The sequence below is a fragment of the Lagopus leucura genome, unplaced genomic scaffold, assembly GCF_019238085.1.
Source record: "Lagopus leucura isolate 7727_CA_CO unplaced genomic scaffold, USGS_WTPT01 Super-Scaffold_100050, whole genome shotgun sequence".
Taxonomy (NCBI): Eukaryota; Metazoa; Chordata; class Aves; order Galliformes; family Phasianidae; genus Lagopus; species Lagopus leucura.
Genome location: NW_024962296.1, coordinates 1,292,617 through 1,310,484, shown reverse-complemented (window position 1 = coordinate 1,310,484; position 17,868 = coordinate 1,292,617). Strand labels below are relative to the sequence as shown.

At 42.7% G+C, this 17,868-nt stretch overlaps 1 protein-coding gene across 2 annotated transcripts; it reads right to left on the bottom strand.

Annotated features, from left to right (window-relative positions):
• Positions 1 to 47: 47 nt before the first annotated feature.
• NEK4 (NIMA related kinase 4) lies at positions 48 to 16,536 on the bottom strand. 2 transcript variants are annotated; one of them, XM_042885520.1, is made up of 15 exons: positions 16,385 to 16,536; positions 12,135 to 12,401; positions 10,922 to 11,119; positions 10,027 to 10,134; positions 9,281 to 9,435; positions 8,446 to 8,587; positions 7,075 to 7,494; positions 5,525 to 5,668; positions 5,026 to 5,166; positions 4,592 to 4,658; positions 4,143 to 4,249; positions 2,832 to 2,920; positions 1,989 to 2,194; positions 977 to 1,110; positions 48 to 305 (listed from the first exon to the last, which is right to left on the bottom strand). In XM_042885520.1, the coding sequence occupies exons 1-15, from the start codon at positions 16,475 to 16,477 to the stop codon at positions 213 to 215; spliced, it is 2,364 nt and encodes a 787-aa protein (XP_042741454.1). In that variant the 5' UTR covers positions 16,478 to 16,536; the 3' UTR covers positions 48 to 212. The 2 variants fall into 2 exon arrangements, with proteins under 2 accessions (XP_042741454.1, XP_042741455.1); XM_042885521.1 differs by having other exon boundaries at positions 16,421 to 16,536.
• Positions 16,537 to 17,868: the final 1,332 nt, after the last annotated feature.

Below are 17,868 nucleotides of genomic sequence, written 5' to 3'. Positions count from 1 at the left end.
AAAAAATGAAGTTTAATTAAGAGAATAAAAACTAAACAAAGTTTCTCTTCTGAGAAAGCATTTTAACATGAAAAATATTACTACAAAGTATAATGGTTTTTTGCACGTTTATGCAGCCAATGAGGTCAGTGGAAAAACACGCTCTTCAAGCTGATCCAATCCATCAGACAAGATGGACAGCTCTGTCCTCTTTGCTCAGGAGAAGGCTCTGCTCACAACTCCACATTTTCTTCAAGGAACTTCAGGTGGCGTGCCTTCGCACTGTAGCTCACATACTTGGCTCCCATGTGCTCCCGCAACTGCAGCTGTTTAGAGCACAAGGAAGAAAAAAAGAAAATACCAGCAAACTTACTGAAAAAAGCAACAGCGACTGAAACATCAGCAAAAGGAATCAGGATGTCAACCAAAGCATTGAGCTGAAAGCAGCAGGTGAAGTTTTATTGCACAGATGGAAGGGGGGAAATGGGAAAAGTCCATTTTACTGTGAAAGCAAGAGATGCTCCAAATCCCCCCTGGCAGTTTTAAATACTCGCTGGCAATGCCTGCTCATGAGGTATTTTCTTTGTAGTAAAGCTTTTAATCAGAGGAGTCAAACATTTTGCTCATTCACCTCCATTAGGAACAGGCATTAAACCATTTCTCACTTTGAAGTGAGAGGAACATGAAGACACAAAGTTGTAGTTCAAAAGGAAGCCCTTAATGGAGAAACAGCACAGAGCCATTACTTACACCCCTCACATCTTCCTCAAACTCAGGGACAGTTCTAAAGCTCCTCTGGTTCCTCAGGAACGTGTAGCTGAATGCCACTTACATTCAGAACCAATTTTTATAATGTTGAACACACACTCAGGCTCTTGCCTGCCATTGACCACATCAACACTTTCTGGAACTCAGGTTTGCACTGTTAGCTCAATATCTAAGAAGTGGTTTGTAAGAAATCAAACAATTCTAAAAATCTGACTTGTAAAGCATTCACCTCTCTCTTCACTTCATCTTCTTCTTCCATAATGCTGTACACCCTCTCAAGAAGTTTCACACCCAGTCCTCGCACCACATCAGACCTCAGGACTTCAACCATTCTCCTCATCTTTTCAGGACCTGATAACATGTCTATTAAAAAAAAAAAAGGAGAAGATCACTGCAGTTACTTTCAATTTTCATACTACACACCTAGAAGAACACGGAACCACACACTGCCACAGAACTGCAGTTGTCAGTTTGCATAAAATAACCTTTTATCTGAAGGAGATCATCCACAGTGATCTCCTGTGAGAGCCATTCCAATGCTCAATCTTCAGGCTCCGTACAGCACAACATCACTGCAGGCAGCTCACACAATTAGGCCTCTAACTTCATTTCAGGCAGCTCTTCTGCAAAATACTATTTTTCATTCTAACAATTCTCTACAACAACAGAAAACCACTCAACTGTTTTAAGAATAATTTCTTGCAAATGAGCTTCTATATGAGCCTGTGGATGTCCCATCCCTGCAGGCATCCAAGGCCAGGCTGGGCTCTGGGCAGCCTGGGCTGCTGGTTGGCGACCTGCACACAGCAGGGGCTTGGAACGAGATGAGCACTGTGCTCCTTTGCAACCCAGGCCATGCTGTGATTCTATGATTCTATCTTCATAAAAACCTCCGCTGTCTTTAATGCTGAGTTGTGCAATTCCAGCTTTGTCCACAATTCACAACAAGTGCTTTCAAAATGCTCAACTCCAACTCTGAACTGTTCATTCTGGAAACTTCTAAATACAAGTCCCAGCACAGATCAGCTTTCTTCATTAATAATTGCAGGGACTGACCCCACTGCCTTCACTAGCATGTATATCACAGCTAGAACAGTTCTGTACCCAAAATTATTTGGAAAGCTGTTAATATCTGGAAGAAGCAAGAGTGGACCGATTGCTTTCTGCCGCCCACTAGGAGGTTCTCTTTGGCAATTAGCAGCTGACAACCAATCATTTAAGACAGTAACACAGCAACAGACCTGAAGGAATCTCTTCAAATTCGCAGTCCTGTGATGGCTCTGATGATTTTCCATGCAAACTCAAAGTGTCTCGGTATTTCCTATGCAGTTTGAACTCCTGGGCTGGAGTTGAGGTTACAGAGCACTCAGAGCTGTCCTTGGGGTCCACTCTCAGTGTGCAAATCATCAGCTGCACCAGCTCATTCACTTCACTCACACTGCTTTTTCTAGGAGAGGAGAAACACGATGTAATTCAGTTACCATTGGTGATGCAATTTCCCTTCTGCCTTCAGAGGACTTTCAATAAATAGGGTGAGGTCCTGCTAAGCATCCCAGGTTAAATTCACATCTTGCGGTGCAGTTTTACCAACAGCAGCATTAGCAGTATTCCATCTAACAATGGCACCAAATGCATCCAGCTGGACAAAACCCTCAGTCCTATCAGCTGCTGCTACCTGTGCAGCTGCACCTGCAGCGACGCAACAAACAGCATCTCTTGAAGAAGTTGCTAACACTGACAAAATGTGAAACAAATGATTTCAGCCCCCTTCAGAGCTGAAAGAAAACACACAGACAGCTCTGCACTCATGCTTTTAAAGCACCCTGGGCGGTCTTTATCCTCTGATGCTGCAACACTGGTTTACTGGGGAGCTTCATTTGCCAAAATACAGCTACACAATTGCATGTCCTAAGAAGTACAGCACAAAAAGTTTATCATCAGAGAGGGACAACGATTAAACGCTATGTATCATGAGATTCTTCAATCACTGTGTAAAGGGAAACTGGGAAAGCAATGCCTGGAATTTTTCTCCCCACTCCAAGTCAGTTTTTAATACTCTCCCACACTGTACACAAAATACTTACTTCTCCTTGCAATCTCCATCAGACTTATCTGTAGAGCTTGTGGAAGAGCTCAGCTCATCATCAGACAGGCAGTGGGTTTCTCTGCTTTTCTACAGGAAGAGGAAACAACGGAGGAAAACCCTGATTTTCAGAATTAATTTATCACTATGGCACTAACTAGTTGCTCTACACAAAAAAGAGCCCCATTCAACTGGAACAGTTGTTGCATGCTGATATATTCAAAGAGTTTCAACTTCATTTTTAAACAAGCTAATACACATCAGAACGTGCTTACTGCTTGTCTGACTAGCACCACACCATGGCTCAGCTTCAACAACCACCAATGCTTTACCAAGTGCCTCATTTTACAGCAATTACATCGTGCACGATTTCCAGCTACCTACACTATGCATGATTATCCTTAGCTCGTCTGCTGATCTTTAACACACACATCTTCAAATCATATTGATTTCCTTTATTAGTTAAGGTTTCAGCATCCCTTGAAATACACAAGGACTCTGTGCCACGTGTCCCCAGGATCTTGTGCTCAGTGCACAGCACACAGCACCACTACCAGCAGTGCACACAGCATTACCAAACATTACTAAATCCACGTTGCTTTTGCACTTAAATAACAGTTACAAGCATACACAAGCAGGCAAACCATGCAAAATACCTTCCTTGCAAGCACAGGACTGAGGAAAACAAAGCCTATGCTTTGACTTTTCAAGTTTCTTCTTTTGTTTTCCTGATGTTAATAACGTCCCATGGATTTGCAGATTTTGCCCAACGTATGTTCATGACCTTAGCCTTTTTTTTATTTCATTAGGCAACTAAAAGAATACCACCAGAAACTATTTAGTTTTCTTCTGGAAGCTATTTCTTATTGTGAGCATGTAAACATACTCAAATACAGTACAGAAACACTACTAACAAAGCACAGTGAGACCTACAAGGCTAGAGGTAAGGTGTGAAGGCTGAACTCCAGCAGGCGATTCACCCACCACCAAAACAGAGCTCATGATAGATATGTTCTTATCCACAAACCAAAAAACCCAACTAGCAGTGAAATCACACATCAGTGCTGCTGGGGGACCTCTTAGGCTTTACCTCTGACAGGTGTAGAAAATGTGTAGAAGTGTTAAGCTGATCTAGCCGAACAAACAGGCAGATCACAGAGCTGTACTTTCCCTCAGGACTTAAATACATGCAGATAACTCAGCATTCTCACTGAGTTTCTTCCACACACAGGTTTGTTTTTTTTAAATACGGCTAGGTTCCCAAATGGTGCCTCCACTGAAATACATCAAAAGCGTGACGACCTCAGTTTACCTGAGAAGCACTGGGATCTGATGAAGACTGAGCAACTTTAACACGATTTTCCATATGAGATTTTCCTTCAACTACTGCACTACTTCCTGCTCGTCTTGCTGGGATCACTGGAAGGATGACATTTTGGCAATATTTACAACTCAGCTGTATGTATTGTGAATTAATTTCATGCTCATGCAAGAAAAGGTTTGGATAGGCAGGCATTCTGCTAACAAAAAGCACTGCGGTTTCTATTGAAAAGTGTACATCCTGAGCCTCACACACATTTCAAATACAAGCCATCACCCCTGAATGCGACTGAACATAATTAAGAATTAGAAGAATACAGAAACGTTTGTCAGAACTGCAGCTTTAGTGCATCTTTCTCAGGATGTCAGTGAAGAACAGACAGTGAGTTTGAATTTATTCTGGCAGCAGTCCATTTCTAGAGCTCACGTGCAAACAATTACCAGAGGGAAACATCTCCTCCCGAGACTGCTTCAGCCGCCTCCGCTCTCTGGCTGACAAAGGCCGCCCCTTTAAGATAAATTAGTACGGTATTAATTAGCAATTGTCACAACGACCTTCGCTATGTACAAAACAAAACACGTTCTTTCGTACGACAAAGAGAAAGCTGATTTCTAATTCTAATTCTAAACGCTGTATTATTTATTACAAAACGGTTTTGGGAACCACGACTAACACACTTTAAAAAGAAGCGTGAGACTGGCTCAGCACAGAAGCATCTCTTCCAACACCAGCCAGATGGCCGACTGAACTTCCACGTAGGAAACTACTCTGCATTTCTGTACTCTCTGTACACGTGCTCCAGGAACAGCCTGCTCAGAAGAGAGACAAAAACAGAGTGACACCATGTTTGGAACCAACAGTGTTTGGAACCAACCTTTGCAATGGCATCTTGACTGGTTTTGGCGCTGTTGGCAGGTGCAGAGATGTTGGCAACACGCTCCTCTGCACAGCTTTGTGCTGCCTTCACACTCACATCAGTAGGAAAAGGTAAAAGCCGAGGAGAAACTGCTCCAAACTTGAGAGAGAAATGAGTAAGAAACTACGTATTTACATCAAGTTTTCTGCAATCTGAAGACACTCTTGCATGGTAAAGCTGGATGAGAGGTTTGCATTCTACATGACGTCTCCCACTTTGCACTCCTGCTTGCGTCCACTTCCCCTCTCTCCATCCCTAAACCTCTTCCCCCTCTTTCCAGACTACTTTTCACCCTGTGATTTTGCTGATCCCAGCCTCAAATACCCAAACTGAAGAGAACAGCAATAAGGTATGATTCCGAAAACCAAGCATCCTGTTTCCCTTTCCTTACAAAGGTGGTGTCTTTCCCCAAAAAGCCACTCAGCCCATTGTGGAAGCAGTGAAAGGAGCCCTGTACCTTCTCTGAACAGACTTCAGCCAGCTCTCTTTTCTTCTGCCATTGCTGCCGTGAGACAGAGGGCTCATGAGTAGAACCATGAGGCTGTAATTGAGAGAGAACTTTTTCCTGAGCATCTCCTGAAGCTCCACGATAGACAACATCCTAATAAAGAAAAGTACTTTTTCAGTTTGTAGGCACTTAAAAAAAAAATCAGCACAGGCTACTTGACTGTTTGGCCTACATCCAACTTAGCACATGATACTGCAAACACAATAAGCTGGTGACAGCCAGAAAACAGTATCTGCTGCACCACCACATCTCAAGAATGAAGCACTCCAAAGACACCTCAATTACAACAGGAACAAATGGTTCCAGCAGATTTTCAGTAGAATCCAAACTCTGCAATAGATGATTTCTCATTTTAAAAGCGCATGAAAATCTTCTTGTAGAAAAAAAGTAATTACAAGGCAATCAGCACCTAAAGCAAAATGGCTTGAAGCGATTGTGCAGAAGTGACAGCTGTGCAGCCAGGAACAGACGTAAGACTTACATCCAAGCACCAATGTGAGGGGAAGAGCCATGTTTATATTTGACACTTAGAGATTCAACAGGATGAAATAAGAACAGTATTTTTGCAGTTGCCATAGCAAACCTGTTTAACACTGGGAAATGCACACGGGGAAAAGAATTAGGCAGCATTTGTGTCAGTTACCATCTAAATGGCAGCACTACAGAAGCCCAGGGAGAAGCTGACATTTCCTTAGACATACTGATTTTCCAGATCACCAACACAAGCAGTGAAAGAATAAATGAAATTAAGGACAGCAATAGACAATCTGCCTTCAGAAGAAAGGAAAGCAAGACAGCTAAATGCTTCAGACTTCCACATCACTATTCAATTCTCCCTTCTCTTATGCCTCTTTCCACCACTTCATCACCTGCCTGCCTTAAACCACTCCTACTCCTCATCCTCACTTTTTTCTTTCAAAACTTCAACATTCCATTGAGTGTCAGACTATAAAGAAGCAAAAAGGAGACAGGGAGAGTGGCGTATAAATCAGGAATCAATCCCAAGCGCCGTTTAATCTATCCTCTACTCTCTGACAAATCCAGTACCCCGGCCCCAAGCCTACCATTTATCTATTCAGATCATTTAATTGAGTGCACTAAATAGTCAAGAATGGAAGAGAAAAGCCTCTCTGAGACCCACTTGACTGGCAGTCTCCTCCATTTGCTGTTAGTCACCTACCCACACCAGGACCAACCCAAGAAATCAGCCAGGCCTATTCACAACAAAGAAGTCCTAAAACGATTCTTGCCATCTCTCTTCTCAGCTCGGAGATTCGAGTTCCCTTCAGAAGCAGAATTACCATCATCTGAAACTCCCCCACCACACAGCATTTGCAAATCTGAAGCCAAGGCTCCCAGCTATTTAGAGCACACCAATAATGCCATCAGCAGAATCCTGCTTGGGTAGCAAACCCAATACGAGCAGCAGCTCTCTGAGCTTTAAGAGGTGTCTATTAGTTACACCTATTTCAAAGTCCACGTAATCATAAATGCATTACCACATCAGTTTGCTCCTGGTCTTTCAATGCAGGCTGCAGGAGTTTCAAAGTGTCATCATCATCTTCCACAGCATCAACAGAGGAGTGCTTAGAATCAATGCTTCTCCCTTTAGAAGCTTGCTTTGTCTTTTTCTGTGGTCCATCAGTTTTCATTGGAGGATTACTGGATATTATTTCAGAATTCCCTGAAGCATTCACACACTTTGCTTTATGACCCTCTGGCATATGCTCACTCTTTTCACTTCCACAGTTTCTCTTTTCATATGGTAAGATATCAATATTCACTCCACTAATCGTAGCTAAAGAGCCTGCCAGGTTGTCCAAATCATTACTGCGTGGTTTTGTACTCAGCTCAACAGCTGGTTTCTCTGATGGACAAAACTTGCTGGCTTTATGTTTGATGGCACAATCTTCCTCATTCTAGAATAAAAACAAAACAAGAGAGTTGCTTCTTGGTATTACACACTTATGAAAGAATGTCCCAAGCACCTGAGGAACACTGTTAACATACCAGAGCTCATGAAGTGTAACGAAATTATGCTAGCAGATTGAGAGCTTCAAAAATGCCACAACCCACATTTTAAAAGAGATGCAGGCTGTATGTGTAGATTACGTTTCAGGCAGGGATGTATACATATACTGCTCACCCACTTTCACTGGTGCCACAAAAGAAAAGTTGTAAACCCTTGGCTCTTCCATGAGGGAGAAGCCAATGAGTGCCAGCAATTCTCCAAGAGCTGCTCCACCAAATACATTTAGCATTTCAGCTCTAAAGCCTAAACCCACGACAGCAGACTAATTTCAGAGTACAAACAAACAAAAAAACCAACTGACCACATAACCACATACAACATTAATCTCTTTATGACTCATTTTAACCACTGGAAACAACGAGAACAACAAACAGTTCCGTGGTGGAGCAATAATTAATTTTGCCAATCAGAATCATGTCACTGAAAACGATTACCACTTGTCATCAAATATTTGAAAAATATTTTACCTCAAATACTCCATGAGCAGAGTGGAAATACTGGTATATAACTGTGCTTCACACTAAAGGTAAGTCTGCAAATTCAATTGCACGTTTACATAGAAGTAGTTCATACAGTGGCCCACAGGTAGAAAATCAGATGTTATGTAGTTACCATCTTAAAGTTAAGGCACTACAATTAGTCTTACTGACCCACAGCTTTTTAATTACTTCTGTTATTAACCTCAACACCATTCCTTCATCAACGTAAGTTTTACACACCACTAGGAATCTATGTTCTCACCAGTGCTCAGGGCATGTCATGTAAAATATAATATTTTTCCTAGGAGAAAAGCAAGCTGATTTTCAGTGCGCAGGAGAGGAAGAAAGATGCATCTTACAACTCTGCATTTCCTGCCTCGCTCAGAGGAACTGCTTGGGGGTGTAATGTCCTTGTTATGACATTCATTCTTCACTGGGACCACAGAAGAAGCATCTTTAAGTTTAGAATCTGCCATTTTCTTAGGACTTTTGGCTGCTTTCCTGTTAGAAAAAAACGAAAGCTGCTCACTCATTGGCTACAAGACCTTAAGATACTTCTTTAGATTCCATGAATTCAAAAAAAAAAACAATCCAGTACACAGATAACAGAGAAAACACAACAGGGGGCTTTTTCAACAGGCTGTACTTAGCATTCTCATTTTTCTCTCTATAAAAGGAGCTTAGAAACACCATTTAGACTCTGGCAGCAAAGTACATTTGTTCAGCACAGCACCAAAACCACTCTTATCTGGGAGCAGGAAAGTAACTGACCAAACTTACCAAAGAAAAACAATGGTATCAGTGAACACCAAAAGGAAATTGCAAATACAATTCCCAGCTGGTAAATGGCCTCAATGAACCATACAGCACAACCTGCAGCACCCAGTGTTTCCTTGGAAATACTGGAGTTTCTCGTTTCTTTACTCTGAATAAGCTGATCAGTTCTAACTGCTGCATAATTTAATTTGCCTTTGCAAAAAAAAAAAAAACAAAAACAAGCAAACTCAACTGGTTTTCATTCTAGCTCTCCTATTTCTCAGGACTCTAAGCCAACTAATATGTTTGCAGGCGTTACAATTGCACACAGTGAACTAATGTTATCCTGCTATAAAACCAAAATAGGAAAAGCTATAAAGCAAAGATGAAAGCAGCAAGAAAGCCTTGCATACAGTCACTCAAGTGAAAACATCTTACATCTTTGTGGCTTCCAAAAACAACGAAATTTGGTGCTTGATATATGGCTGTCTCAGGATGCTTCTCACAGTAGGCCTCTGCTCAGGTTTTTTACTGAGCATAGTTTGTATTATTTCTACCAGCTGTGGGCTGTAATCCTTTGGCATGGGTGGCAGCTGTAACAGGAGTGGAAGTCTGATATTATTTCACATTGTCAAAGCATGCTGCAAAATCACTGATACATAACAGCCAAATTCAAGCTAAGTACTCTGTATAAAAAACAGCCCAACTATTCACACGATACATTTCCCCATAGCTGTGCTTTGCCTGTCAATTTTTGTTATTGCTTTTAATTAACATTGAAGTTGAAATTCTGTGAATAGGTGCAAGAGATTTATACATAATTAATCTGTTTTAACCTCGTCATATAGCCATGGAAATAAGACACTGAAGTTAGAACAGGAAAAAGGCTGATAGTGATGGAATTCTTTGCACAACATGTAAGCCAGAAGCAAATGAAAAACGCTACTCAAAACCTTGAGGATTAATCTATACAGCACTGTACAGAAAGGAAATAAGAAACCCCAAGCAATATCTAAAAACAAACTTCCTGGGTGTGCTGCTCTATCAGAGATTACCAGGAAACACCAACCTTACAAACAGCCATGACGATGCATGTAACATCCAAATCCCTGCACAGCTTCTGATTGCAAACGGTTACCTCAAGTTATCAAAAAAACCCCAAGAACTGATAAAAATGTTTTTACCTTTCCTTCAATAATTCGATAAACCAAAGAGTTCATGTCTTTAGCATTAAATGCATGTTTCAGTGTGGCCATCTCATAAACGCAGCAGCCTAAAGCCCAAACGTCAGACTGAAAAAAGGGAAAGAAAAAGTTTGAAGAGCTTTGCATTAAAGGTAGAAATTTTATCTCCAGGCTTAGCCATGTGCTTTGCAAGAGGCTTTTCACCACAATAAATGATTTAAGATCAAAATGCGCTGCAAACTTTCGGCCTCAGTCTCACTTTATGTTGATTTCTACGATGATTATTTCCTTATTTCCTCCCAACTTTAACCAAGTGGATTCTGAAAATAACTGTAAAAGTTGCAGTTTGTAGGGTGGTTGTTTTTCTTTTTAATTACATTGGTTTTAACCAGAGAAAGAAAATCTTGTTTTTCCTAAGAACAGTTTCCCTTAGTTGTTGCTCACAGACACCCAAACTGATGCTCCCCATGGTTCTCAACACGTGGAACATCAGAGCACAACCATCTTACTTCAGTTTAAATTCAGAGATGCTGCACGTTCCTCTATTTTTTTTTTAATGTTACAGTTCAGTATAAAGCATCCTGTCTCATACATAATACTTTTAGAAAACACAGCTACGTAACCCAGACTAAAATCTTTATTTTGGCATGCTACAATTGGTACAGGTAGCCTGATAAACGTCTGATTTGTGATAACTTATCACGTGCTGTTAATTCTCACCCACTGCAGCAAACAGCTCCATAAAGGTGCTGCCCAATATCTCATTTTTCCTTTTACCATTTGTGACATTAAAAAGCAATGAATTAAAAGTAGTGCATATGATTGTAATGTTCTCAGTCAAACAAAACAAGTTGCTTAGCAAAGCAGAAACGACATTTGCATCAGCTTACTGTACCTTGTAGTTGTAGGGTTTGTTAGAGAAGAGCTCAGGGCTCATGTAGTACGGTGTGCCTATGAGAGTGCTGGCCATGTCACACTGGTTTTCCAACACTCTGGCTATTCCCAGGTCACCCACTTTGATTATATTTGTTCTTGTCAGAAAAACATTTTGAGTTTTAAGATCTCTGTGAAGAATGTGTTTTTCATGTAAATACTGGGAGGGGAAGAGAAAAAAAAACATATAGACTGAGTTAAGTAACACAACTGGTTCTCCATGAGAAGCAAAATCAGGCAACACAAAGGAGGGAAATGCAAACACAGCAAAGACACAGGTATCACCGTCTAATAAAAATGATTTATCACTGCTGAAGGCAGCATTGGTACATTAACATCATAATACAGGCAGAGACCCAAAACTTGGTGCTGCTTTATTGACATCTCCCACAGGGTTTAACAAGCCAGCAGAAAAGAAGAAATAAAAAAGCAGGACTGTGCTCAGACTAACTCACTTCTGATGGCTCCATTTCCTGGCAGCCAGATCTTAGTCTTTAGTTAAAACTTTTGGTGGAAAATGCCATATGAGCTTTGTCTAAAGAATGGGAAAAAAAGGAGGCTTCCAATCAGCAAGAGCAGACATGGCTGTGCATACACATGTACTTGTGTGCATCTGGCCACAGGAGCCAACGTTTAAGGAGCAGGACAGAAAATTCTTCTTTCTCAGTGTGAATATTTCCGTCTTGTCTTTATTACCACAGTAATAGTTTTGAAGTTTGATAATCTGTGATGCCAGCGGAGTCAGATTATATTTAAGAAAATGATGAATTAGCAGTTTAAACTTACCATTTAAAAAACAGCAAATCACAGAAAACAAAATGCTTCTGAAAGAAGCCTTTTCTTTTAAAGAAAACAGAACAACAGCTACCCTCATTAAGTCTGATCCAAAAACCACAGAAGCATTTCAGACTACAAACACCCTGGAAGTCACCTCTGTCTGCTGTGACAGAGATGTAGATATACCAAGCGATAGCAAAACCCTATCTAAAACAGTAAGTTAGTTTGACTGCAGTGACCTGCAAACAGGTCCTTAATGGAACTGACAACCATTGTACTCAGCTGTCAACCCAGCCAAAGTGGATTTCAAAATCTGTAGCCTAACTGTGGAATTCTAAAGGCAGAGAGATACAAACTGGATTTCTATTTTAAAATGACAAAGTTACATTTTCTTTTACCTGCAATGCCATGGCAATCTGGACAAACCATTCTACCACCTGATTTTCTGGCAGAAGTTTGCCCTTCTGCTCCTTGAGTCTGTGATAGAGGTCTCCTCCTTCGCAGAAGCCCATAACGATATACAGCAGCCCATCCTCCCCCTGCCAGGATTCTCGGTATGCCACTATGTTGGGGTGCTTCAGCTGGGAGAGCAGCTGTGCCTCTTGCTCCGCTGCCTTCCTCTCTCGGCTGGAAGCATGCTTAAGGTTTAACTTCTTAATGACGTACTGGAAAAGAAATTCTAAGGTGTATCATCAGAGAAGAAAGTCACCACATAGAAGCTCTAGAAATGACTCAAGTCTAAAGGAAACACAGTAATGGAAATCTCCATACGTTATTCTATATGGAAATGACAATTTCTCAGCAGTTATATACCACATAGACAATTATGGAGGCAAGGGGAGGCAAGGGGGTGAAACAGCTGTAGCTGTTCTTAGTCTACCTGAATGACACTGCACAGGAATTCTGGGACACTTGCTTTGTTTTGTCTATGTTCACATTTATTATCTTTTTCTTTTCATTTAGAAACACGTTTATCATTAACCTCTTAAGCCAGAAATGTCTTACAGTGCATCACAGTTACTTCTAAAAGGGTCGTTTTGATAGTAATATTTCCACAGTAAGTACATAATATAACACTAAGGAAAGCATGCAGTTGTATCGGAAAAACAACAATGAATATCTAGAATAAAATTCACCTGAATATAGATCATGCTTTCTAAATGAAATTTAAAAGAATTTGATTAAAAAAATCTCTATTTCAAAGCTTGGATTCCATATTTTCATATCCACAGGAAGTATCTAAAAGAGCTGAACTTCTGAACGCACAAGATAACGCAGCTAAGCTTTTTAGGTCTGTTCATCCTTTTCTTAAAAGCAAAACAAGCAGCCCTAACAGAAAAGCACCAAATAAAAAACAAGCACCCAGCAGCAGAGCCCTAAGACAGAACGGACTTAGGACAAAAAGCCTACAAAGCAGTTAACCATGGAAGAAAACAGGCTTCCACTGGGAAAGCAATGGTGCAAGCAGAGCAGCAGTTGGAGGGCTGCACAAAGTATTTTCCCCAGAAGCTGAAAGCAGATGTCAGTTACAACTCCTTCAGAAACATCTTCAACTTTGCCCTAAAACATATCTGCTGCAGGTACGAGGTTCTGCACATGCAGGTTGAAGCCTGTGCAAGAAGAAATGAATCAGAGTGAAGCACAGCCTCTTGGTCATACTGAAAGCCAAAAGGTCTCTGGCCCATATTCTGTTTTACTGTTAGTATAAATTTATTTTTGTTTTAAGCTACACTTGAAAGCTGTTATTCTCCCTCATGTATACCACAACAAACATTTCCTAAAGAATTTCAGATTTAAGGAAAAATATCATTGAAGCCAAGCGAGAGAAGAAAGCATGGAGCACATATGGAGCATGTGCTCAACAAACAGAGCAGCAATATTTAGGGTCAGTCCCTCACTGATGTAAATTTTGAGGCAATCCCTTCTAAGGAAGCAGCCTTCCATGGAAGAGCCATGTCATGGCACACATCTGACTCCACTCTCACCTGGGAGTTTTTCATTCAAAACCATTACAACAATCCTTACTCAATTCCACTGTCCTTGGCAATTGTTTGGTTATCTAATTCCCAGGCTGGCCCTATTAATTTAATTCAGCACGTTTAATTAGCGTTGAGGAAGACTGCCCCTAATATACCACAGGAATCCATGATGCAGAAAGCAACAGTACCTCACGACTCTGAGCATGGTTTGTTTTCAAAACTCTGCTGGATATTAGAAAAGCTCCTCAGCTTTAATAACCAGTGGCACAGGGCTCCCATGGGAAACACAACAGAACTGTGCACAGCATCATCTGCATTTGAAATAAAATACAAATACTCTAGCTATAGTCGTAGAACTAGTGTTCTACATGCCTAATTAACTACAATCACAGAATGCTTTTAGTTGGAAGGGATCATTACAGGCCATCTGATCCAACTGCCCTGCAATGAACAGGAACATCTATAGCTTGACCTGTCCATCCTGGTCTTGACTGCCTCCAGGGATGGGGCACCACCACCTCTATGGGCAATTTGTGCCTGTGCCTCACTACCCCTACTGCAAAAAGGTTTTCGTTATATTCAATCTAAATCTCTCCTCTTTCACTTTGAAACCATTTCTCCCTGTTCTGTCACAACAGACTCTGCTAAAGAGCCTGTCCTTTCTTAGAGCCCCTTCAGATACTGACAAGCCATTCTCAGCTCTCCCCGCAGCTCTTCTCCATGCTGCACAGCCCCAGCTCTCAGCCCATCCTTGTAGGGAGGTGTTCCATCCCTTGGATCATCTTTGTGGCCCTCCTCTGGACACGCTACAACAGATTCATAACTTCTCCCGCGCTGAGGACTCCCACATCCTCACCTTCCAACCCATTCCCTCAAGGGCTATGTGATGAGTAGTTGCCAGTGACTGATGCAAAAAAGCTGCTGAGTACCTCACCTTTACCCTCGTCCAGCCTGCCTGTATTACTCACTAGTGGAGGCATGCCTTCTTGGACTAACCTTTTCTAGTTGAGGTACACACCTTTCTTGGCTCTCCTTACCAAAACCAGTTCCAGTTGAACTTTGTCTTCTTCACTACATCCCTGCACAGCCTAGTAGCATCCCTATACTCCCATGGTACCGGTCCATGTTTCTACTGCCTGTGCATTTTCTTCTTGCTCTCTAGTCTATCCAGCAGATCCTGGTTCTGACACCTGCCGATCTCTTGCCTTCGTTTCTTGATGGCCTACACCTGGGGATGGAGAGCTTGTGTCACTACAGCCCAGGCAGCCTCCAATCCTGACGCCTCCAACCAAATTCACTCACATTGGTGAACAACAGGTTCTGTTTTGCATCCCCCCTGGTGGGGCCATCTATTATTTGACTCAGGAAGTTGTCCTCAGTGCATTCCAGGAGCCTCCTGGATTGCCTACAGCTCACCACGCTACTTTTCCAGCGGATATCATGGTGGCTTAAGTCTTCCAGCAGGTTGAGAGCCTGTGAACACAATGTCTCTTGTAGCTGGAGGAAGAAGGCTTCATCAATAACCTCCGTTCCATCAGGCTCCAACCACTAGGCTCCCTTTTCTGCCTCAGTCTCTAACTCATCCGTAGGCTTTCAGCTTGCTCATGGCCATTCTTCATGGACAGCTCTTCACACTCTGTACATCTATTGATGCACAGGGCAATGCCTCCTCCCCTCTTTCCTCACCTGTAGCTTCTAAACAACTCTAGCTGTCAACAGCCACACTCCAGTCGTGGGAATTATCCCACCAGGTTTCAGTGACTACACCATAGCTTTCTAGTAGCACGGTGGCTTCCAGCTCCTACAGTTTGTTTCCCAAATTGGCTGTATTGGTACAGAGGCACTTTAGCTGGGCAGCCAGCCTTGTTGTCTTCTTCGAGGATAACTCATATTTCCTTTGAAGCATTTCCAGACTTGCCCTCTTCTATTGTCTCAGTGGTATTTGGGCATGGAAACCAATAGCTTATAGTTTTATTTCAGTGTTAGTCAGTACGACCAGAATGCAAAATAGAGGCACATAGCCTAACTTGAAACTCAACACTGCTTAAACTTGGTTTAGTGAACATGCTACTGTGGTAAGATTCCCATTAAGTCCATTGTAATCCTCTTCTGCTTTCTGTTGTGCAAATTAGACTTTCTTCATTTTAAACACTTGAGCCACGTGACACCCATAAAAAAAACAAAAAATAAACAAAAACAAAACAAAAACAAACAAAAAAAAAAACACAAACAAACAAAAAAAAAACCCAAACATTACTCTGGCAGCAAATATACTTAAAACACAGTTTCTTTTGCAGAACACATAGCAAGCTCCAAAAGCCACAACCAAAAATCTTGCTCATCCTGCTAGTGAAAAAATGCTTATAACAGTTGGCAACAGATAAGACGCAGGCCAATACATCAAATATTTAAGTTAAAACAGAAACGATAAGGAAGCCAGATCCTGGCCAATGCTAACGATCTGCACAGAAAGCGGTGACATCCAGGGACCTGCGTAGGGCAGAAAGTCCCCTCCCGGTGCTGTTTACTTTTCGGACGGCGAAGTTAGCAGAACACCGCACTGCGCACCGTGGTTAACGGGCTCGCAGGGCGCTCGTGCTGCCATCGCTTTGCCTCCGGGCCCCCGCAGCCAGGCCCCGGCCGACCCGCTCCCCTCAGCCCCTCGCTACCTGCTTGCTGTCCTGCCGGTGCCGCACCAGGCTCACCTCCCCGTAGCTGCCCTTGCCCACAGCTCGCAGGAAGCAGTAGGCGGCTAGGGGCATTCTCTCGCCGCCGGCCCCGCGGCGGGCTCCCTCAACGCCCGGCGGTGGCTGTCGCCACCCGGGGCCGCCCGCCCGGCAGCGCGGTGGCCGCTGCCATAGAGATGCCGTCGGCTCCCCGCCGCCACAGAGAGCGCGGCGCGCAGAGCGGCCCGCTGTGCGTCTCTATGGTGCGAGCTCTGCGCCGCCATCTTGGAAGCGGGCGAAGCGGCCATGTTAGGAGCGGGCAGGGCGCCTGAGGGAAGTGCGAAGCCGAGTGCCGCCGCCATCACGAGTAGCAAAGCCGTCCCCTCAAAAACAGCGGCCGACGGTCCCCGCGGTGCTGCCTGTGTGGTGTGTAGAGGCCCGGGCTGCTCGCAGCTGCTGAGCGAAGCCATCGTGTCACCTTCAGACAGCAAAGAGCTGCTTAATAAAGCTCTGGCCTGGTTTACAAGGCGCTCCTTGTCCTCTCGAGCCGTGTTCCTGGCGAGCCTCAGAAAGCTGGCTGCAGGGAAAACTGAAAATGTCTCAGAGCAGGGGAGAAGGAAGGGAAATAAAACTCTCACAGAGCACGTAGGGAAGAAAACAGTGCCCAGCCCGTCCCGTGCCGCACAGAGAACAGCTCGGCACAGAACGGCACTGTGCTTCTCTGCTTCCCGCTGCTGATCTGTTCACTTGTCTCATTTTAATGTCTTTTCATGTTAATTTTATGTTTTGCATTTGGCAATGAGAAATAAATGAAAAATGACATTTGGCATAGCTCACTGTGTATCTCCAGTGTTTTATTACTGAGGGTTTACCTCACAGACACCGAACTTGGGGTTTTCGTGCAATGGAGGAGATGGAACCAGTTAAAAGATGAGGAATCAGTGCTGTGGAGATAACAAATAAAGTAAACGGGCCTGGCACCTGCAGGCAGAACGGATATGAATTGTGCAACATGTAAGATCTGTGAGCTAGGAGCTGAATTCCAGCCATCAAAATGACCAGGAAAACATGAAGTTTCTGGGATAGCCAAGATATGCGTCAGATACTGGCGCCTCAGTCGAGAGCCTGAGTGGCATGCAGGGTTATAAAGGGCAGTTTATAGGAGTACAAATGAGTATAAATGAGTTTACAAGACTGCAAGCTTTGGAACAGCTGTGGTGAAGCTGAGGCATGACAGCTTTTCAGAAGATATCAGAAGGAATACAGAAATGGCTGTTGGAGTTCTGTTTGCAGGTGATATTACATAGAGATCCATGGCTGAAATGTTCTTCCAGCTCAACATAAATATTTTGTAGCAATATTCTGTAGATCATACAAATCAAAATTCAGTGTTTAATTTTTTCTGTACACTTAATCCCACTTTTCACATGAGGTTATTTATTAACACTCTGTAAACAAAGCATTGTATATTTATTTGTGTCGTTCAG

Excerpts from the sequence above, each read along its gene's own strand:
- NEK4 (XM_042885520.1), bottom strand. The coding sequence starts at position 16,477 with ATGCCCCTAGCCGCCTACTGCTTCCTGCGAGCTGTGGGCAAGGGCAGC. Across the intron at positions 4,659-5,025 it reads GTCAAGATGCCATTGCAAAG|GGGCGGCCTTTGTCAGCCAG; the intron begins GTTGGTTCCAAA and ends TTTATCTTAAAG. Across the intron at positions 306-976 it reads AAGATGAAGTGAAGAGAGAG|CTGCAGTTGCGGGAGCACAT; the intron begins GTGAATGCTTTA and ends TGCTCTAAACAG.